The sequence below is a fragment of the Acanthochromis polyacanthus genome, chromosome 1 (assembly GCF_021347895.1).
Source record: "Acanthochromis polyacanthus isolate Apoly-LR-REF ecotype Palm Island chromosome 1, KAUST_Apoly_ChrSc, whole genome shotgun sequence".
Classification (NCBI taxonomy): Eukaryota; Metazoa; Chordata; class Actinopteri; family Pomacentridae; genus Acanthochromis; species Acanthochromis polyacanthus.
In genome coordinates, this window is record NC_067113.1 from 6774848 (window position 1) to 6797389 (window position 22542).

Sequence of the window (22542 nt, forward strand, 5' to 3'; positions counted from 1 at the left end):
TTATGTACAGATAATTTTATTACACATTTATATAACAAAAATACAGTTTACATTTCTTTGTGTTCTGATAAAAGACAACAGGAAAGAGGGTGGAAAGCATGGCAGCAAACCAAGAGAACAGCACTGAGTGGGATTTCAGAGCGAGGAATCCTGCTCCGGGCAAACACACACCAATAGTCGACTCCCTCATAAAGACAATCTTGTTAAAAAGAGAACTTTGAGAAGGTTGGACTGTGTGTGTGAGTGTGTGTAGACGGAGACACACACTCCACTTAGCTTGAGTCATTATCAGCTTGCGTTTCATCCAGTAAGCCATCCAAGTGTCCAGATGGTCAGAAAAGCTGCTTCAATGCTCTCCCTCTTTCTCCCTCCCTGCTACACACTCTCTTTTGGGGGGGGGGGAAAGGTTATGCCAGCGATCGACTGAAGCCAAATAGGGGAGGGATACAGATTGGATGTCAGGTGGATTTAACTGCAAGAGGAGCAGCCAAAGACTAGAAAGCTGAATTCGGATCAGTTGCCGCTCCTGCTCCGTCTCTTCCTATTTTCTGCCTGGATGATGCAGAATTCGAATAAAAGGACAAAATTCAAGTGCTACCCGTCTCCATTATTGTCAGGGGTGAGCAGTGCCAGCAGGCCGACTGCCCAGTGTCTGCTCTGCCAGTTTAATGTGAACTGAAACGGTGTGCTTTTTGTTTATCACAGTCTGAAAATATCCTCGAGATAAATAAAAAAGGTGTCGCATTATTGCCTGAGCTCGTCCCTCTTCTGCTGCAGGCTCCTGTCCACGCAGGTTGGTGGAGTCAGCGTGACTTTGATGGCAGCTAACCGGGCGGTCATCTACGATCCCAGCAGGAGCCCGGCGACAGACAGGCAGGGCTGGGTGTACCGCATCGGACAGACCGAAAACGTCGTCATCTACCGACTCATCACTTGCGGCACTGGAGGAGAAGCTCTACCGCCGGCAGGCTTTCAAAGACTCCCTTATCGGGCAGAACACGGCGACAAGAAGAACCCGTTTCAGTACTTCTTCCCAGTCCCTGTGAGTTGAACCTCACAGGGACTGGGATGAGTGGAGAGGGTTAATGGTCAGAGCTGAGGAGACTGGAGGCTTTGTGCTACAGTTATTATCTGCAGTATAAAAGCTGCTGGAGTGGAGACACAAGAACTCTCTTCTGTTGATCCTCAGTAACCGTACTTGTCGTTGAGGTGTGTGCGTCCATCTCCAGTCTGACCTATGAGAGAGGAGAGGACAGTTTTAGCTTCAAGGGGACCCATGTATACACACACACACACACACACGCACCATTATCTGGTGACATAAGTATTCTGGAAATGACAAAATGAAATACGCGAGAGATACCAAACTGTCCAGATGCCCAGATGCCAAACAGCTGGAGCGTCTGTCTGCAAACTAATCACAGCACGGTGCAATTAGATGTGACCCTGAATAAAAACTGTCTGGCAACCGTTTCAAAGTTGTTATTTTTTAGTCAAGCTTATCTTATCACTTTTGAGTGACTTTGATCTGCATTCCTGACTGAACAATGAAAACGTCGCTGCAATTTCAGCTGCACAAATGGACCGTGAAAGCCTCATTTACTTCCTTTTGCCAGGAAAATATTTGTTCCTCCCTTCATTGCTGAGCTCAAAAGCCCAGTAACCCCGTCAGCGTCAACACATTTAAAAATGTCGTACTTTTCATTCTGCAATGACTCCAAGCTTTGAAGTCCATTCAAACAGAAGGTGTGAAGACGGACAGGAGGGACAGGGCTCAGGTCACTGCAGCTTGATAAGCTTTCACATTTGTCAGGTTATTTACCTGCAGGAGGCATCCACACAGAGTAATCTGGGTCGTCGTCTGGATACTGTCCCGACAGCTGCACTGGTGGCTGTGGACACACATGAGAGAATTCAGTTCGTATACATTCACATGATTCTATATGATGCATGTCCTCTGCTGTGTGGGATGGCCTACCCTGCTGGGACCTATCACTCTCTTCTTCTTCTTGGGGCTGGGGTCAGCCGCTGGCTCTCTTTCAGCATCTGCTTTGGACTCTGTAGAAACACAGGTACAGTATATTAGAGGTGGTCCATTATGTGGATACCTATAAATACATAATCACAACTGTGAAGTGTACAGATTTTACGTGAATGTTCCATTTTATGCCATTTAATAATTTTATGCTACATTTCACAGGCAAATACTAGACATTTTACTCCACTACATTTATAGTAGTAGAAGTCTAATAAAAGCCTAGCTACAACCAGTAAATGCCTGTACTGCCTAACAAAAGATACATATTGGCCAAAAACTGATTCACAACAATCCAGACTCGACTTGTCTAGTCATAAAAACTCTCACACCATAGACTCTGTCGTTGTCTGAGGAAAAACAGCAATGACATTTTCACAAAAACTAGAAAAGACAGGTGCAATAATTCCATTTAGCTTAGTTAAGCCTAGCCGTTAGCCTAGCTTAGCAGAGGAGTAGGAAAAAAAACCTGTCATGTTCGATTTTTAGGGAGAAAGAGTAAGTTTTCACGAGTAGAAAACAGAGGAATAACCAAACTACAATGATTACATTTAAGCTACTGAGGGCTAGCTGTTAGCCTTAGCTAAAGCTAATTTTGTTTTGTGTGAAAACTCAAGTTTTGATACTGCGGCACCATAATGTCATTTGTTCCACCACAGAAATGAAGCAATGTGAATTTGGTTGTTTGAAAAAGGACATAAGGAGGGGTGGATATGAGGAAGAACTTGAGGACACTGCATGTTGATACAGCGCTGGTCTGTCAATCACAGGGTAGCCCCGCCCTAAAACATACCCTGCTTTATCGTCTGTGTTTACTCTAAATGATTAACTAAATGAACACCAGGCTGTATGGAAGAAGACATGAAACTAACAGCTGATCTCATAATCAGGAGAATGTTCACTCAGTCGGCTGACTTTCTCACAGACTTTAATACAATCAGACCAACAGACGAGTCACCCACTTTTGGCTATTTGGAAGAAAAAAAAAAAAAAACAAGCGCAAGGTTCTTCAGACCAAGAAGCTACATAAGTATAAAAGCAATGAAATTAAAGATTTACTTTGGCTAGAAACATTTTTTTCTTAACTTCTGTTTGCATAGTTGCTGCTCTTTACATTTATGAGGCAGTGTTATCAGAAATACTATAATAATTCTACACAAGATAGTTTACAGGTAAGGAATTTACAATGAAAACTCATTACCAGTCAAATGTTGCAATTCAGTGTTTATTTTTTATTACTTTCCACATTGTAGGTTTATACCGAAGACATCAATACTATGAAGCAAGATATATAGAATTATGTAGCAAACAAACAACTGTGAAATAACTCTAAACATGTTTACTACATGATTCCATATGTGTTCATTCATAGTGTTGATGCCTTCAGTGAGAATCTAGAATACAAACAGTCACAAAAATAAAGAAAACCATCAAATAAGAAGATGTGTCCAAACATTTGACTGGTAGTCTACTTTTGGTTTGTCACTCAAGTCTAACTTTGAAAGGGGACGTTTACTTGAGTATTCCTACTTTTACTTAAGTTCCCTCACTGACATGCAATATCCACTATCAAAAAAGCAGACAAATAGGAAAAGCATGAAACTCATGATCTACCTGGCATCGGGGCTGCTGTGGCCTTCTTGCTGCTGTGCTGAGGAACCTGCTTTGCTGCTTCAATAGACTCCTCACTCCTTTGTTCAGGGCTTTGATCTGACAAGAAGTCATGCATGGGATAAAGAACAATAACAATAAAAACCTGCACCAATCAACAATGTGACAACTTCCGCCTTGACAGGTCTTAATGGGTTCCTGGGGCTGAGGGTCGTCAGCTGACGAGCCACATCGGAGATCAAGTGGCTCAACCTCCCTCACTCCTACTGCTCCCTGCGGGAGCTACAGCAGCAGGTTTTTGGGTCTGTTGTGCACATTTTGTGATTGTTTGATTACAATAAATCAGTTTTAGTCATCGTACTGTGTTTGTGTCTCTGTTTTGTTGCAGCCTTCGAGCCAAGCTGTAACAACAAGTTTTGGACATTCTGCTAAGACATAAAAAATAGATTATGATGAATTGGATATAAACATTTCACTGCCACAAACACAAACGGTCAAAAGTTTGGGGTTACCCAGACAATTTCATGCTTTCCATGAAAATTCTCTTTTCTTGATGTGCTAACATAACTGCACAAGGGTTTTCTAACCATCACTGAGCCTTTCAACACCATTAGCTAACACAATGTAGCAGTAGAACACAGAAGTGATGGTTGCTGGAAATGTTCCTCTGTACCCCTATGGAGATATTCCATTAAAGATCAGCTGTTTCCAGCTACAATAGTCATTTACCACATTAACAATGTCTACACCAGTGGCATCAAACATGCGGTCCGTGGGCCAGAACCGGCCCTCCAGAGGATCCATTCCAGCCCGCAGGACAACTTTGTAAAGTGTAAAAGTTACAGAGAAGACTTTCACTACAAAAAACTATAAATTTAAAATAATTTCTAGACCATGACAAGTTGTTTTAATCATAAAGTAAAATACTAGATTGCTCATTGTTCTTTTGTCATTTTGTGTCTCATTTTTGCAATATTTTGTCTTGTTTTTGTCTTCTTTTTGTCATTTTGTTCCTTGTTTTTGTCGTTTCATGTTTGTCTTGCTTGTGTTGTCCAATTTTTTGTCTTGTTTGTGTCATTCGTCAATTTTTTTGTCGCTTTGTAACTTTTCTGTCAAATTTTTACTTTTCTGCTTTGTGTCATTTGTCTCACTTTTCTAAAATTTTGTTGTTTTTGATGTTTTTGTCTGACTTTTGCTGTTTGTCTCATTTTTTGTCGTGTTTCTCGTTTTTTTTTTTTAGTTTTGTCTCATTTTGTTGTTTTGTCCTGTTTTTGTCATTTTGTTTCTCCTATTTGTCTCGCGTGTGTTTTTCGTCTTATTTTTGTCACTTTGTGCTTTACTTTATTCATCATTTTGTGTTTTTTGCTTGTATTGGTTGTCCATTTTTTGACACTTTGTAACTTTTTGTCTCATTTGTCTGTTTTTTGTTTTGTTTGTCTCTTTTTTTGATATTTTGTTTCTTGCTTTTGTCATTTCCTCTCATTTTTGTAAAGTTTCTTTTTTTTGTCTTTTTATGTCTGATTTTAATCATTTTGATCATGAAGTAAAACACTGTATCATCCAGTTCCTGACACCGGTGACTAAATGTTTTGTGCCTTTGTTGACACTCTGTGATCTGGAAGTTGTAATGTGCAAATGAAATTGAAATTATTTTTCTTAAAAAATTTCATGCTGCTCTGATTTTACTGGTTTGACCCACTTGAGATCAAATTGGGTTGAATGTGGAACCAGAACTAAAATGAGTTTGACACTCCTGGTCTAAACTGTGTTTTTGATGAATTTAATGTTGTCTTCACTAAAAAAAAAAATGCTTTTCCTTCAAAAACAAGGACATTTTGAAGTGACTCCAAACTTGTGAAGGGTACTATATGTTATGAGGCATACACAGCAAACACTCTGTGGCTTGTATGAAATATAGGATCTACTGCCCCCCAGTGGCATTATGAGAGGCTGCTGTTAAAATGTACGGACATTATGAAAGCGTCAGAAAATCAGAATGCAGAAGGCAAATGTCATATTCTTCTGGTGTTTTCTTCATTCCTCCTTCCAGAAGTACAGCTCTTGTGTTTTTACCTTTGAGCTCACAGGACTCTTCTGGCTGATCCTTTCGATGCCCCGAGGGATCTTTAGGTGTGGACGCACCGGATTCCTCTTCAGTCATACTCTGTTCATCATTATTATCCTCAGGTTTCTCTGCTGCCTCCTCTTCCTCCTCTTCCTCCTCTTCCCCACCAGGTGGAAGTTGTTTCATGTTGAAGAGCTCTGCGGGAAGGTTGGGCCGCTTAGGAGGCAACTTCTGCAGGACACAAAGAAATGTCAGTGGCAGACACCAGAGAGGATAAAGAAATGTTATTATTTCAGATGAAGAGGGAACTTGCCCCAATGGTTCCAGTCTTCAGTTTGAATTTTTTCCCTCCCTTCATGGCTCCAAACAGCGGCAAGGACTTTTTCGGCTTCTCTGACTCTGAGCTGCTACTATCACACCAACACAGATCATAAAATCTTTAAATGTAGATCGGAGAATAAAGACTTTTACATGAATTCAGACATGATTGAATTCATGTAACACATCGACGAGATTATCTCTATTTTCTGTATTTACATATCTTGACTTTTCAGAATGAAATTTGATTTAAAGGAGAGCAGAAAATCCTGTGGACACTGTGGTGTTGAGGATGTCTAACCTGGGCAGCAGCGAGGGCATCTGTGCTGGCCGTGTGAGTTCAACTAGCTTGCGGAGCCTCTGAGCATCTTTGCGTAAGTCTGCCACGTGCACATGAAGCTTCCTGCGCTCCACGGCGTCCATCGCTGCCTCGCTTTTCACTGCGGTCATGAAGGCGTCCAGAGAGTCCTCAGTTGAAGAGGCCGAAGAGTCTGAGAGGAGGGAGGAGTGAAAGGTTGCGTACACAGGGCAGAGCCTGCATGTTTTAAACAGTGTGTCATATGTTTGCAAAAGTGTGAACACACAGGTGATCGTGACTCACCTCCTTTAGCAGCACTGAGCTTTTTCTGAGTCTCTGCCAGCTCCTTCTCCACCTCTGACAGTTTGGCCACCTACACAATATAACCAACAGGTTAACAGGATTATAGAATGCTCTTCTTCTGAGCATGCTACACAAAATAACATTTAAGAAAGTCAACATGCACTGCCCGTCCAAAAAAAATAAATAAAAAAAAAAAATCGCACACTAATATTTCCTTGGACTCATTCACTGTGGCATTGTTTCGATAAGCTTCTGCAATGTCTCAGCATTTATTTCTGTCAAGAGTTCCATTAATTTTCTACCAAGATCTTATATTGATGATGGGAGAGTCAGACCGCTGTACAAAGTTTGCTCCAGCACATCCCAAAGATTCTCAATGGGGCTGAGGTCTGGACTCTGTGGAGGACAATCCATCTCATGCTCCCTGATCCACTCATTCTCAATGTGAGCCCCATAAATCCTGGAATCGTCATCTCACAATATGTCCATGTCATCAGGGAAGGAAAAAGTCCACTGATGTAAAGACCTGGTCATTCAGTATCTTCAGGTAGTCAGCTGACCTCATTCTTTGGGAACACAACGTTGGTGAACCTGACCAACCCCAGATCATAACCCATAACCCCCAAAGGCTGGTAGACACTAGCCATGATGAGGGCATCACTTCATTTGCCTCTCTTCTTACCCTGATGCCCCCATCACCTTGTAACAGGGTAAATCTGGACTTATCAGACAACATGACCTTCTTCCATTGCTCCAGAGTCCAATCTTTATGCTACCACACATAGTGAAGCCTTTTTTTCTGATTAGCCTCACTGATCAGTGATTTTCTTAGAGCTACAGCTGTTAGTCCCAATCCTTTGAGTTCCCTTTGCATTGTGCATTTGAAAATGCTCTTACTTTCACTATTAAACTTAGCTGTGAGTTCCACTGTTGATTTCACTAAACATTTAAGTGATCTCCTACCACGATCATCCAAGAATTTCTTCCGACCATATTTGTTCCTTAAAGATGATAGTTCATCACCGTCCTTCCAGGTTTTACTGATGCATTGGACAGTTCTGAACCTGATTTTAGTAGTTTCATAAATCTCCTTAGTTGTTTTCTTTCCTTGATCCATGCCAATAATTTGACCCTTCTGATACAGATTAACATCCTTTCCATGACCACAGCATATGTCTTCCAACATGGTTGTTTAAGAAATGAGAAGCTCCTCACTGCATCAGCTAGGGTTAAACAAGTTGTTGCTGCTGAGAACATGCAAACTCCATGCAGAAAGATCCCAGCAAGGCTGGGATGCAAACTAGGGATCTTCTAGCTGCAGGGCCAAAGTGCTAACCACCAAGCTACTGTGCAGCCCCACTTAATCAATTTCAAAACAAAATTATGTTTTAAAACAATTAAATATGTAAATTAAAAAGATTGCAATTAAAGATATGCACTTTCGTTCAAAAGTTTGGGGTCACCCAGACAATTTCATGTTTTCCATGAAAACTCACACTTTTATTCATGTGCTAACATAACTGCACAAGTGTGGTGTATTGTAAACAGTAATCTAGTAATTGTAATAATCTAGTAAAATCTAGTAAACAGATGAGACCAGACAATTGAATTTCCCTTCGGGGATCAATAAAGTCATTGTATTGTGTTGTTCCACATAGTCTGAGGGATGTTTTTCTGGACTATGGGGGAGCTCGTAGAGTCCCAGTTACATAGTTGCGCTTGCACACCATTTGTTGTGTTGAGTGTAGCATGGCGGAATAAAAAGAATAAAAAGATGGCTTCAAGGAACGCGTGTGTCTGCCTCATAAATACGTTATAACAAGGGTTTTCTAATCATCAATGAGCCTTTCAACACCATTAGCTAACACAATGTAGCATTAGAACACAGGAGTGATGGTTGCTGGAAATGTTCCTCTGTACCCCTATGGAGATATTCCATTAAAAATCAGCTGCTAGAATAGTAATTTACCACATTAGCAATATCTGATTCATTGAATGTTATCTTCATTGAAAACAAACTGCTTTTCTTTCAAAAAATAAGGACATTTGTAAGTGACCCCAAACTTTTGAACAGTCGTGTCCATTATTCAGTGAGTCAGGGTTTAAACTGTCATGTTAATAGTTTTACACACTGATGCTGTCCTCCTTATGTGAGAGTTACACTTTTGATGGTATCTTATGTGGAAATGCTCAATTATGTTTTAAATCTATTACACAGTAAACTTTGGACTGAAATTTGACTTTAAAAAAATAGATCATAAATCAAACTGCGATTGCAAAATCTGTCAAGGAAATTCACAACAGCATATCTTCCCCAAATCATTCAGCGCTAGCTTACAGTCAGTGGTGAATGGATGCTTCCTGTTTTTCTTATGAGTATATTTATTCATATTAGCCAGCAGTGTGTAAAAGCACAATAGATATTTACCAGCGATTCATAGGTCTCGGGACGCTCCTCAATCTTTCCCGCCTTTTTCATTCTCTCCTGCCTCTTCCTCTCCACGGTGCCGGTTCGATCCAGGAAGGTGTCATCATCGCTGTCGTAGTAGTCCTCATCTTCCCAGTTCTTCTTCTTGCGCTTACGGGACACTGGAAGGAGAACACAAATCATTTGTAGCATATTCCAAAAGAAGTTCTAACCTTCTCCACATGGTTCTACTCTCAAACAGCCCCACTGGGGCTAAGGGCACACCTGCTTCCTGGCGCAGCAGCCCTCTGGCCTCCAGCATTCGACAAGCCTCCAGGCAGCACTGGATGGCTGCCTCTTTCTTCTTCCCGGTGTGGGTCACCTCCGCTACCAGCTGACGGCCCATGGCATCATCCACCGGCAGTCTGACAGAAAAACAGCATGAACTCTGCAGCTTTACAGACACTTCACAATCTATCTGAAAGAAAGAACACTCTCATAAAGCAGGGACTTCATGTCACTTACTTTATTCTGCAAAGCCAGGAGCCATGGCTTTTGTCTTCATACTCAAACTCCAGCTCCTCCCCTTAGATAAAAGATGCCCAGGTTGAAGTAGAGAGATCCAAGAACAAGAACAAACAAAACGCAGAACAATTAACAATATGTCTTCTTACCTTCTCGGTCATAGAAGCCCTGCAAAGCCTTCTTGGGGTCCTTCAGGTAAGCTGCTTCCTGATCTTCGTGGAACTCGGTTGAGAAAGGGTTTTCCTCGTTCTCGTCTTCCTCCGGAGCCGCCTCCTCAGCTGCAGGGTGGATTTATGGAGACAGAAGGAGCAGAAGGAAAGGAGAGAACAGAGGGATCAACTTGCTTCTTAAGTTACGAGAAAGTTGACTCCACCTCACAACGTGGCAATATGTCAGCACAGATGACACCGAACAAACTGTAGCTTCATCCTACAACCTCCCAGGACAGTAGGAACATCCACATCTGTCGCAGTGCAGCAGCTCACCCATTCCCCATGAACAGCCTGAGTCTTCCTTTGACACTTTGCTCTGGCTCTTGTTGTTTTCGCCTTCACCGCCCTCCTCCTCCTGCAACTCGTCCTCGTCATCGGAGCCATCTCCCATCATCCTCTTCTCCAGCTCTGCTTTCTGTTTGCGGGCACGCTCCCTCAGCTCCGTTACTGTCAGTTCAGACTCCTCTTCCTCGTCAAACTCTGGACCCTGTGGAAGGAGGCAGAAGTTGAAGACTTAATATGTTGTGATGAACATCCCTGCACGTCTTCGTGACCTACCAGACTGCTACTAGCACTGAAGCAGACCTAAAACACTGGCTAGATGTGATGAACCAAATCAATAACAGCTTGTTCATTAATGTCATTATATAAGTTTGTTGATTCTGCTATCAGTTACAGCGACTCTGTTTAGATGTGTACCAGTATCCTGGAATTGAGCCTTATCCTGTTTTAATCATACTGGGGATCTGGTGTTTACATAACAGCGTAACAGCACCAGGCCTCTGATCGTCTGCTGGTAGCAATGCTTCTCTTTTTTCTTTGAAAAATTAGTCATATCACACTGACATCATTGCAGTTATGATTCATGGCAAAACTTGAGTGAATCATTCCAGCAGTCCCAGTTTTAACAAAACAAAACAAAAGAGAATACATTTGGACATTTAAAGATTCTTAAGAATGAATCAATTATCTGTGCAACACAATGCACAATGTGTGTAATTTAGTTTGACATTTACACAAAATGTACTTCCAACACTTAACAGACAGCCGACACTCCCACATTTATGCACTACGTCCTTTGCTGTTGTAATGCTGCAAACCACTGTGTGATTAATAAAGGATCGTCTTATCTTCTTAAAAAAAAAAAAAACTTGATGAGTAGGAACTTTATATCACAGAAAAAACACAGTTATAGTATTCAGAAAGATTTTAATAATGCAAAAAGATATGATGGGACTTTGAAATAGCTTCACAATTTAATCAACTGTTCCCTGTATCATTTCTGACGGATAAGTCACGATAAGTCCACAGCGGTCGATCTGTAGTAGGATCACAATCATGTGATCATCAGCAGGCAGCTGACATAGTGTTCACTTGTTGTCATGGTTACAGTGATGCTGTGCCGCTACCTGGTAGTGATACAGAAATCTTCAAATCTGTAGATCCAGACTATCAGCTGCATCACTGCCAAAATCTAATCAGTTGGTTCTTGTCTCATTTCTGAACTTCCTTGAAAATTTCATCCAAATCCGTTGGTCCGTTTTAGAGTGATGTTGCAAACAGACACACACACAGACAGACCAACGCAGACCGTTACATAATTCCGCTGCCTTCCTTGGCAAAGTAACTCGGCAAGATGTAGAAGTTTCCAAAGACAGAGATCTTCTATAGTGGAACTCCAATAAAGTTGTTCTCATTTAAATGTTTTTTGGTTTCTATTTTAATGAAATGGTCATTTTGCTTTTTCAGAAGAAACATCAATCAACTGATAAAATATTCCATTGATAAATGACACAAAAATAGCCTCGAGTGGAACCCTTATGAAGACTAGTGGAAAGTTCAAACTCTGAAAGTTCTTTCTATGTTTACAGTTCCTGACTCTGACAAATGTTCTAATTTTGGCAAGTTTTTTAAAGCTAGCACGCCTTTCAAACCCACTGGCAAGTTTTGAGGTATAGAGGGTTAAAATTTACTTTGTTCTTGAGTAATGTTGTGCACAGACAGGCAGATTAACAGAAGTATAAACGTACACCGATCGCTACATAACTCTGAAGCGTTCCTTGGCGAAGTACTGAACGACTGATCTGTAAAATGATTAGTATGCTGATTGTTGAATAAATGTAGTAATTCTGTGGCGCCGGAGGAAAATAGCACAAGGAAATACTTCCAGAAAAGGCTTTGTATAAAACTCCTCTTTACAGCTACTGGGAGAGAAGACGAATTAGGAAAACAGATCCAAAAGTCTCCCTCTGGTAAATATCTCGGTGTTGTATTAGACTCCACGCTCAACTTTAAAAAGCACATTAAACAGATGAGCCGGACACTGAAATATAATCGCTCTCATTTCAGAAGTATCAGAAACTCTCTAATACTTTTGAAGATGCAAAACCCTTTTTTTTATGCTTTGATTATGTCACTTTTCACATTTTGTATCTCATGCTGGTCACCACCCAGCAGAACAACTTTGAAAGCTCTCAATCCTTAAACAAGCCACTAAACTCCTGGATAAGAAGATGCAACAATATCACCACTGTCGTATATTGGATAAGCATGGAATGTTAAAATCTGAAAACATGATGCAAATATATGATTGGTTGTCAGGATTGTTCATGGTTATGCGCCCTCACCTCTAAAGTTTTTTATTTATTGCACTTCTGGAAATACTAGCAGGACACAAAGGGCTTCTTCTAGGTGGCAGTGTTGCATCCTTTTATGTAAAACTGCCTTTGGACAATCGGCTTTTTCCTACAAAGTAATAACACAATGGAATAAGCTCCACTCTGAACTAAAGACTACAACAGATTTTACAGACTTTTCTGTGGATCTGGAGAAGCCAAGCCTGTCAGCACTGACAGTCCTTCACTGTGTGAATGTGAGATCTTTCTAAATGTGACGTACTGCCTTTTCTGGTTCCTCTCTCGCCTGCTCCGCCGACGGACATTAGCGAGTAAGCTATAATAATCTGGTACAGAGTGTCTTAACCTTGTACTTATTGTTCTTCTGTACATGGAAACTGTCAAATAACCTAATAAAAAATAAATAAAATTCTGGCTGATTGCCAACGCCGATGTTTGCACATATTTTTTCCTCCTAATTACAGAGAGCTTTAGGTCTCTGCTGTAGTAGAATAAACATATTATTATGCCTGCTCTTATCGTGACGGCCCACTGGCAGGTGCAGACATAAAACCGCGTGCTTTTCAAATATTCACTGGACAAAATATGAAAATCTCTTCCACTTAGGTGTAAAACAGACCATATTCATTTTCATGTAAAATTCTTAAATAAAACTGTAAACTTTTAGTATCATCTGTCCATCAATGTTCATCTTGAGCCAATACCAATATTAAATCTTTACAATCTGCTCTGATAATACTGTGCGTCTGTAGTGAGCAGTCACAGAGTTACATGTCTCCTGTCTGGTACTGCTCCTGTGTTCACTGATGAAGACCTGGGAGGATGGAAACAGTCCAATACATTTCATTTTCACATGCTGTAATTCATTGTATGGAAACCACTCTTTTTTTTCTCTCTGAAGACCAGACAGAAAAGAAGTGTTGACAAAAGTAGAAAGGGAGTTGATCAGGTTAAAGAAATGGTCTGATGCCAATAAGTTATCATTTAATGAAAATAAAACTAAATTTATGGTGTTTGGTGGTGTTAGGACACATTGTGAAATTCAATTAATCCTACATGGAGTCGAAATTGAAAGAGTATATGGAAGTAATTCTAGATCATAAATTTAGTTGAAAGCCATATATAGAATATATTAAACAGAAATTATACAAAATTATTGGTATTATATACAAAACAAGCAATTCTTTGAATAAGAAATGTCTGTGTAATGCGTATATTGTATTTCTCACTTATAATGCCATATACGTCATATTGTGTTGAGGTCTGGGGAAATACATAAGGAATATTTATAGACCCTATAGTTAAACTCCAGAAGAGAATAATACATAAAGCTTCCTATTGTGAAATTATCAATAAACTATTTATAGTCTAGCATTTTCAAATTTTTAGATATTATATGCTTACAAACATTAGAAACACTATTTTGAGTTAAGAACAAAAGTCTTCTCCACCTGCATTCAACAATGTTTTAAATTAAGATAATAAATATATATAATTTAAGAGGGCTGGCTGTCTTTGAAAGAGGTAATGTCAGAACTAATGTTAAATACAGATGTGTTTCATATTTGGAAGTTATATTATGGAAATGGATTTAATGATGATTTGAAATTCTGTAGATCTCTGTTGAGTTTCAAAAAAAAAAACTTTAAAAGGTAAAATAATTAAGGATTACAGTGTAAAATGACTGGCATGTGAAATGATTAAGAACAACAATATAGAGTAAATATTGTTCTTTTTAAAAAAATTATATTTCTAGTATTACTGATATTCTGGGTTATTTTATGGATTGTACAGGATGGGCAAAAACAAGCCTCAGCTTCAGCCTATTCCTTTATCGGGTACAAAGCGGGTTCAATTTTTCTTTTTTTGTATTGTAGATTGTAACTGAAAAAAAACATTCATTCATTCATTCATTCATTCATTCTCTTGTCCTGCACCGAATCCAAACAGTACAGGATAAGCACACATTGTCTCTGCTGATTGTATCTTTTTCACCGTCACAGCCACCGTGTTCTCTACTCATGAACATTGTTCGTAAACCAGAATACAGTGTTTTGCGTACCGCAGTATCCTGACTTCTATCAGAGTATCATATTGAGGTTACGCAAAACTGGAACGATGTTTACATCCTCCAGAATCTTGATCATAACCAGGGCACTCCTGATGTTTATTATTGCCGTTGTTTATCTCTGAGTGCCAAGCACTTGCAGTATTGTGTATTGACTATAGGGCTCAACAAATAGTTGAAATATTACCGAAATTGCAAAATAGACAAATTGGAGCTCCAAATCACAGCGGTACTGCAGAGATGGATGAAAACAAAACTCTCCAGATTAAAAAAAAAAAAAAAAGATTGTTGTGTATGGGTGACAGAAGAAGGAAAAAAAACAATTGTATCATTTTTATTCTATTTCTTAGGGGTGGAAAGGAAATTATTATTATTAATCAGTTTATTTTAAAAGGGACCATGTACAATATTAAATATAAATGTTGCCATTTGATGTATTGTACCAGAGTTAGCTTTAAGCTGATTTCCATCTGCAGTCCCTTAAAACATCTTCCATAAAATTGTGACTCATTTTGTAATCACATTATCAGTCTTTTTTTTTTTCAAATCATTGAGTAGTTACTGCCAGAGCCTCAGTTTAAAATATCAGAACCAAAGAAAAAGCTGGCTCAAGCATCCTTAAAATTGGTTTTGGAAAAGCAGAATTGGAGTGTTGAAAACTAGTCTCAGAACATGATTATGAATATTTTTTCATCGTCTGCCGGTAAAATGAGATCCTTTCAACAGCTGACTGGAGAAAACAAGGGAAAGAAAAATTGTAAGAGGAGTTTTTTTTTCACCGTTTTCTCGCTCTGATCCAATGGTTAACCCATTAATAGAAAAAATAGAATATAAAGAAAATATAATCTGATTTACAGATAATGACAATCATCAGCTGCAGCCCTAAAAGTTCTATAATGACTTTTAGAAGCAAGTGTAGAAACTAAATTAGACTAGTTCTGTAAATATGTTATAAAGGATCCAAAATGATCTGGATTTCAAAAGTAAAATTAATAATCAGAATAATATAGAGTGTCCCTAAATTTATTAGCTATCATTTTTTGCCTTCAAAGATCAAATACGGCTTTGCTGAAAGAAGAAAGAGTTGAACTGGTACTTCTCAGTGGACGTATCAAAAGACAGGGTTAGGGAAGAGATTTTTTTGGGGCTAGCACGAATTTTTGCCATGACCAATCTTTAGTTTCGGCTGCTATATTTGGTTGTCCAGACACTGCCCATGTAAAAAATTTTTTTAACCATGTTCGCCACCGTGGAAAAGCTAAATGGAATCCTCCTTGGATGACGTGCATTAAATTCATCTGCTATCTTTCCAAATGTCCATCCTTCACATCCACTGAGAAGTACCAGTTCAACTTTCTTCTCTCGACAAAAACACATTTAATCTGTGGAGGCAAAAAAACTATAATTTATGAGATTTCCCATGTGTCCAGACTTTTGGGACAATCAAACAGTCAATGAAGTGCTATGCCATTCCATTTCTCTCCATCTAATCCGATCTTTTGCTTGCTAAATCGTTACTGTTGCCCGTTCCATGATGTAGCCACGATGTCTATCATTTTCTTTCTCTGTCTGCCTCATCCTCTCTTCCCATTCATTTTCTCAGTTGTGACAATATATTCTAGGGTCTCTTTCCTTATGACGTGTCCAAAAAAACGTGCTTGCCGTTTCCTAATTTTGTTCAATAGCGTATAATTTGTGTTTAGTAATTTTAAACATTTTCATTGCTTATTCTGGTAATATAAGACATACATAGCATGTGTCTGTAAAACCACATCTCTGTTGCAGTGATTTAGTTTTTATTATTTATGTTCATAGATTCACATCTGTTCATCAGAACTGGTAGGATGCAACAGTTCAGAGTCCTCCCATGGATGCTAATTGCTATTTTCCTATTTGTCAGTATATTTTTCATTTTCATAAATTCTGTTCTTGCCATTGTTCCTCTATATCCATTTCACATCTCCCATCTAATGTTATCATAGTTGCCAAGTGTCTTGTCAATCTCGTCAGTCGCAGGTTGTGGGTTTTTGGGCTTGTGTGTAGTCACTCATTTGGGCTTGTTGTGCTGCCTGTATGAACCCCTCATGATTCTCTCCCAGTTCTCCACAATAAAGCAAAACACGTAAGTTTGTCATTTTCCATAACCAATCCACTCCCACATTTCTCGGTTACCCCCACCTACACTCACAAACATGAACAACAATGCATGAGAGTCTGTCACAGAGACAGACAGCGACAATGAGCGGGAAAAGTAGGGGAAATATGGCAAAAAAAATATAGTAAAGAGTGGGACAATGAGAGTGGTAGGAGATAACTTCAAGGCGTTCTGTTGATTTTGCATGCTGGCACCGAAAAGCACTAAAGAGCTCTGCACCCCAGTAGCTCAACAGGTTGAGCGGTGTCCATAAGCAGCGGTCATGGGTTCAAATCCAGCCCTGTTACCTGTCTCTCTCTCTCTGTCAATAAAGCCACACAATAAAAATAACAAAAAAATTCCAAATGTCTTCCAGACATTGGTTTCAGCACTACAAAACAAACAAATGAGCCACTTATTCAGCCTGTCACACATGAGTTATTCAAGGTTTTTATGTCAATTTACTGTTGCTTATGCATAATGCATATGTTTTTTATTTGAATCAGAGTTCAAAAATTTAAGTTATTCAAAAGTTTTAAGATTTTATTGTCAACTAACTGCAAACAAAAACAAATGCATATAATTATAATGTTGTCAGGAGGCCTCTCATTTACAAAATGTGGCAGACGAGCTGTTGTGCTGTTTCTGGGCTTGTTTCCATAGAGTTAGCTGCTTGTTTGTATTGCGAGATCTGGCAACATTGGACGTTGTCCATAAAATGAGACATCTGATATGATGAATATGCTTCAGTATTTCCTGGTCTAATTCTATGTTACAGGTTGGGATGATATTGGATGAAATTACCATTACTTCTGTTTTCTTTTTGTTTAGAGACAGACCACGTTTTTTGGCTTTCTGCATTAATTAGGGATACTATGGTTTGCAAGTTTAGGGACGCCCCGTATAAAAGACACCCTTGTCATCCCCGACCATGCAGTGTTTTACTGTGAGGATGTGAACTACAGTATGGTTTACCTGCAGGATAAAAAGCCTTGTGCTCCCACCAAACTTTAACACATGTCCAACCCGCAGTCTGATGTAGGTCTTGGGGGGGATCCTGTTCTTGTTCACCACGGTGCCGTGGGTGCTGCCCAGGTCGTGGATGTAAAAGCCCCTCTCCTCTCCCACGCACTCCCCGGCCTGTCCGCGGTACTGGATCACTGCGTGGTACCTGGAGATGGACGGGTGATCCAGGGAGACGTCGCACACAGGTAGACGTCCGACCACGAAGTAGCTCCTGTGAGTGAGGGGCACCGTGTCCACTATGGCGCCGTTTTTGAGGATTTCCAGAGCATACGGGACGTCTGAAGCAGAGCCTCCCCAGTACGGCTCCGTGTACGGCAGAGGGGGGAATTTACCCGCCGGGGGCCCTTTGGCAGGAAGCACCCTCGGTTTAGCCTCTGGTTTGGCTTTGACAGGACGAACCTTCTCCTTTTCGCCCTTTATATCCTCTTCTTGCCCTTTTTCCGAAGTTTTGTTTTCGCCAGCAGAGCTCTCACTGGCTGGGGCTTCAGCCTGAGCTCTCTTCTCTTCTGTCGGGCTTCTGGTTTCAGCTTCTGTTGGTTTGGACGGAGCAGCGACGTTACTGCGTTTAATGAGGAGGGAAGGCACCGCGAAAAGAGCCGGTTTCTTAAACGGGTCCTCTGTTTCTGATTCGGCTTTAGTCGAGTCTTTCTTTTCAGGCTCAGCTCCATTTTCTGTGGCCTCGGTTTCCATTATGGAGTTATTTTCTCCATCTGTGTTTCTCACACTCACGTCTGCTGGCGGGGCAGCGGCCATGTTTATTTGGTGCGACTGTGAAATTCTCCCGGATTCTCTAAGCCTTCAAAAACTCACAAAGATAACCAATGAGGTATAAATTCCAAGAAAAGAATGTTAGAGAAGAATATTTTTAATACACATGTGGGAAATTGATTAAATCTTAAACCTTTTCCAGCTAAAATGAATATTTTCTTGCGGAACTAACTACGTGTTTGGCTGTTCATCCGATCTTTTTTGTAACAGGACTTACATAAGTAGTTCCTGTGCCGCTTCCCGCAAACATACGGAGGCTTCAGTTGTTATCGGATGTCTCAGCCAGCTCTGGGTAACTGCTGTATTATTAATGTATAATTTCTATAATTTAACAAGCTAAACATGCATGCTAAGTTTTTTTTGACTCGCTATCCCGTAGCTTGGTTGATGTTTGCTGATGCGTTCTTGCACGCAACACCAAAGTCCAGTCAGACACCTGATATTTTGTATGTTATCTTGTTATTCGATAAATGGACATTACTTTTAAACCTCCACTTCAGAACTTAACCGAAACAATGCTGTATGCTCTTTAATTCGGCATGCATATATTCTCTAAATAGTCCCATCTCTATTTCTTTGAGTTATTACCTTTGAATTGCCTGCTATTCCCACTGTCTACGATGTGCTTATTGAGTGCAAGTTTTTTTTTTCTTAAAATCGGTCAGATAAATGCCGAAGTGATCATGAGACAATGGTAGTGGTAAAACTGATCTTAAAAAGGTGACGATTAGGCTTTATAATGCAACCGGTGTTGAATTTTTGCGGGGATGGACCAGTATTTGGCATAAAGTGCTCTGAAATCTTTTCAAATGGTCTACAAGGAAACAAGCTAGTTTTGTAACTACAGGCAAATATATAGAGAAATGTGGACATTATCAGCTTTTCTAAATAATTTGTTTGGTATTAGAACTCTACAGAAAGCATTATTATTTCAGAGTAGACACTACAAGTCAGCCTAAAACATCACATTCTAAACCATCTCTTAAATCCAAATGAGACGGTAATCTATTTGGAGTTATGGAGTCTAAAAATCAAAATGATTGTCATTCTTGACAAATTAATATCAGTTTATACCTTCTCTCTCCCTGTCCAATTCTAGTCTCCCTTAAAGTGTGAGTGTAGCGTGTCTTTGATCTGTCGTTATGATGCGTTACTGGGGTGAGATCCCAGGACCTGCAGGGGCTCCTCCCAGTCGCAGCTCCTTTGACCTGCTCCAGCGTGAGTTTCGCTCTGTGGAGATGCAGGACCCTCCCCTGCACCAGCCCTCGGCCCAGCGTCCGCGGCCCACCACGATGCTGGACATCCCCTCAGAGCCGTGCAGTCTCACCATCCACACAGTCCAGCTCTGCCAGCATGCCCGTCGCCTCCGAGGTCTTTTGGCATCGGCCCAGGCCCAGGCTCAGGGTCAAGGCTCAGCGTCCTCTGAGGGTGGCAGCAGGCTGGAGGAGGCTGATACCAACCTGCCCCTACGTCCTCCCACCCCACCTGTCATGCCAGATGATCTGCTTCCTGCGGACAGCAAAACCCCAAGGCAGCCCTTTCAGCTCCGCCACAGTGACCCTGAAAGTGACTTCTATAAGTAAGTCTGAGATTGTTGTCCGCTTTTAGAATTTAATACCAATCTGTATCTATTAAGGCCTCTAAATCATGAGTTTGTCACCCTCTCACAGTTTACATGCAATTATTTGTAATATATTTTTTATATTTTCAACACTTCATAAATTTATTCTCAGTCAATTAATGATCCAGTCATCATTAATTTTCTTTTATCTGGTGCTTTTATCATAAGGGGTAAAGGCGAACCTGTTACAGAGCTGATTTGGCCCTCCTGCCGGCAGCTCCTTTATCAGTCGGTAGCCACCGTTCTGGCCCATGCTGGCTTCGAGTCTGCTCAGGAGTCTGTGCTGGAGACCCTGACTGACTTGGTCCATGAGCATTACCTGCGTCTCACCCGTCTGCTGCGGGTGGCGGTGGACCGGGAGGCTCGACTGGGGGCCAGTCCCTTCCCAGACGTAGTGGAGCAAGTGTTCCATGAGGTGGGCATTGGCAGCGTACTTGCCCTCCAACGCTTCTGGCAAGTGAGGATCAAGGACTACCACAGCTACATGCTGCAGGTGAGGCTTGGAGTGGGCGATGCATGTTTTTTGGCTTGTGCTATTTGACATTATATAGTGACATCCTTTGAATTTCTCAGCCTCCAGAAATCTTTGGCATGCATCTATGTCTTCTCAAAAATCTCAAAAAGGGATTGATTTTTAAAGTAGGCATTAATATTAAGTAAAACAGCATCCAGGTTCAGTTTTTATCCTGCAGCAGAAAAGTAAGACTTAAAGATGTTCTTCCTACAGGTCAGTAAGGATCTGTCGGAGGAATACGAGCGGCTGGTGAATCCAGAGAAAGCTCTGGAGGATTCTAAGCCCCTGAGGATCAAGGAGGAGCCCATGAGTGACATCTCCTTTCCTGTTAGCGAGGAGCCAGAGGCCGATCTGGCCTCTGGGGACCAGGCTCTGCCCATGGGGGTCCTCGGAGCCCATGCCGAGAGGCTAGCTTCAGGACTGGATGGTGATCATTCTCCCCATGCCTCAGGTAAGACCAATATTCCTGATCAAATGTCTGATATACCTTGCAGTCATGAAGTATTTTCTGCAGCAGATACTGATGTGTGGAAAGTCTCCGGTTCAGACCTTCAGTTTTGGATACAGTTTGTGCCCACAGGGGGAAGATCCCGCCTGTAGCAAAAGAACATAAGAAATTCATTGAATGTGTTTAATTTGACAGCATCCTGATACATTTTCAACATTCTGCTACAATATCCATCCTTCTTTTACTCAATATTCTGCCGCAGAGTAAACAATATACAGTAATTTCAGAACTAGTTCAGTATTTACTCTTTAGAAGTAAACATCATAATATAGCACACCACTTTGGTAGATCCATGTACTATGCAATCAGCTAATTTGGTCACCATTAAAGGAATATGACATTTACAGAAATACACACATTTGCTGTTGTGTTCAGAATTATATTGGAAGATTGTTACCACTCTGAAATCTGGAACTCGATATATTAATCTATAGCCTGGAGGCAGCAAGCTTAGCTTGACATAAAGACTAAAGACGTGGGTAAAAAGCTAGCATATGTAGATCTGTCCAAAGGCACAAAAATCTGCCTATTGTATCTGTAATTAACTATTTTTGTTACTGTCTAACTAACACATTAAGTCTTGTTGGTAATCTGGACACAAAACATATTGTGAAACCAGCAAGTTTTGCAGCCGAGGAGCTAAGGGGTGACCGCTGGCTAAACCCTCTGGCTATACCCTCTGGCCACCTCATGGAACCAACAGAGAAGCTGCTCATTACATGGCTACACACATACTAATGGAAATGTACTGATAGCCTAACACAAATGCAATTCAAATTGTAATATCAACAATTAAAAAGTCATAACTTGGAACAGCTGTTCCTGATTTTTTTTTTTTAAATCAATTGAGGGTTACACAGAAAAGCTCATTATATGTAAGTCCTCATTAGAACCAAGCAATTACTCAATTTCAATGCAAAATCACAGTTTGAAACATGACTGTTAGCAAACTGCAATGGCTACAGTTAAGGATATACATTGTACAGCACATCTGATCCTGGGTTTCTGTTTTATTATTATTATTACTTTATTCAACTGGATTGCAGAATGTGCATTACTACTAAATGCTGCCCCTTAGCCATGAATGACCTACATGTTTCAGTGCCAGTCATTGTTGACAGAAAGGTCCAATTATTATTTTCTTATTGGAATTATTTCATTTTTATGACTATGGTGTTATTTATTTATCAATCACGTCGGATATTTCTTCTATCTCCTATACTATCTAAAAAATGTAAAAATCCATCCATTCATCCATTATTTATATACCGCTTAATCCTCATTAGGGTGGGGGGCTGGAGTCTGTCCCAGCTGACTTTTGCTGCGTGTCCATTAGATGCGTTTTTTTCAGCATGTAAATGCACCCAACCCGGTCTCACGGGGATTCGTGAAACTGTCACGTAAGTTTTAGTTTCGGTTTCGTGCGCACCAACACGATTTCGTCATGTTTTTCGTGCCGCTCACCACGAAATGTTTTTCGCTGTGGTAATCAC

At 40.5% G+C, this 22542-nt stretch overlaps 2 protein-coding genes across 4 annotated transcripts in view; one reads left to right on the forward strand and one right to left on the reverse strand.

The window, feature by feature from the left end:
* On the reverse strand, positions 1-18431 carry slc4a1ap (solute carrier family 4 member 1 adaptor protein). 2 transcript variants are annotated; one of them, XM_022212932.2, is made up of 14 exons: positions 17588-18431; positions 10048-10261; positions 9712-9840; positions 9563-9623; positions 9323-9462; positions 9059-9219; positions 6631-6700; positions 6331-6520; positions 6025-6118; positions 5720-5942; positions 3650-3745; positions 1979-2058; positions 1823-1892; positions 1-1235 (listed from the first exon to the last, which is right to left on the reverse strand). In XM_022212932.2, the coding sequence occupies exons 1-14, from the start codon at positions 18389-18391 to the stop codon at positions 1186-1188; spliced, it is 2382 nt and encodes a 793-aa protein (XP_022068624.2). In that variant the 5' UTR covers positions 18392-18431; the 3' UTR covers positions 1-1185. The 2 variants fall into 2 exon arrangements, with proteins under 2 accessions (XP_022068624.2, XP_022068623.2); XM_022212931.2 differs by having other exon boundaries at positions 6025-6121; positions 17588-18426.
* supt7l (SPT7 like, STAGA complex subunit gamma) overlaps positions 18401-22542 on the forward strand; it is a 10102-nt gene continuing 5960 nt past the window's right edge. The window contains exons 1-5 of one of the 2 annotated variants that reach the window (XM_051948280.1): positions 18446-18464; positions 18617-18698; positions 19506-19985; positions 20196-20520; positions 20755-20992. In XM_051948280.1, the coding sequence (XP_051804240.1) occupies positions 19549-19985; positions 20196-20520; positions 20755-20992 (1000 nt within the window). In that variant the 5' untranslated portion in view covers positions 18446-18464; positions 18617-18698; positions 19506-19548. Of the gene's footprint in view, positions 18699-19505; positions 19986-20195; positions 20521-20754; positions 20993-22542 lie in introns of both variants that reach the window. The other variant, XM_022212934.2, reaches the window with a different exon arrangement.

Coding starts and splice junctions, on each gene's coding strand:
- slc4a1ap (XM_022212931.2), bottom strand. CDS start 18,391: ATGGCCGCTGCCCCGCCAGCAGACGTGAGTGTGAGAAACACAGATGGA. Junction 3,746..5,719: donor AGAGTCCTGTGAGCTCAAAG/GTAAAAACACAA, acceptor ACTTCTTGTCAG/ATCAAAGCCCTGAACAAAGG. Junction 1,236..1,822: donor TGTGTGGATGCCTCCTGCAG/GTAAATAACCTG, acceptor CCTCTCTCATAG/GTCAGACTGGAGATGGACGC.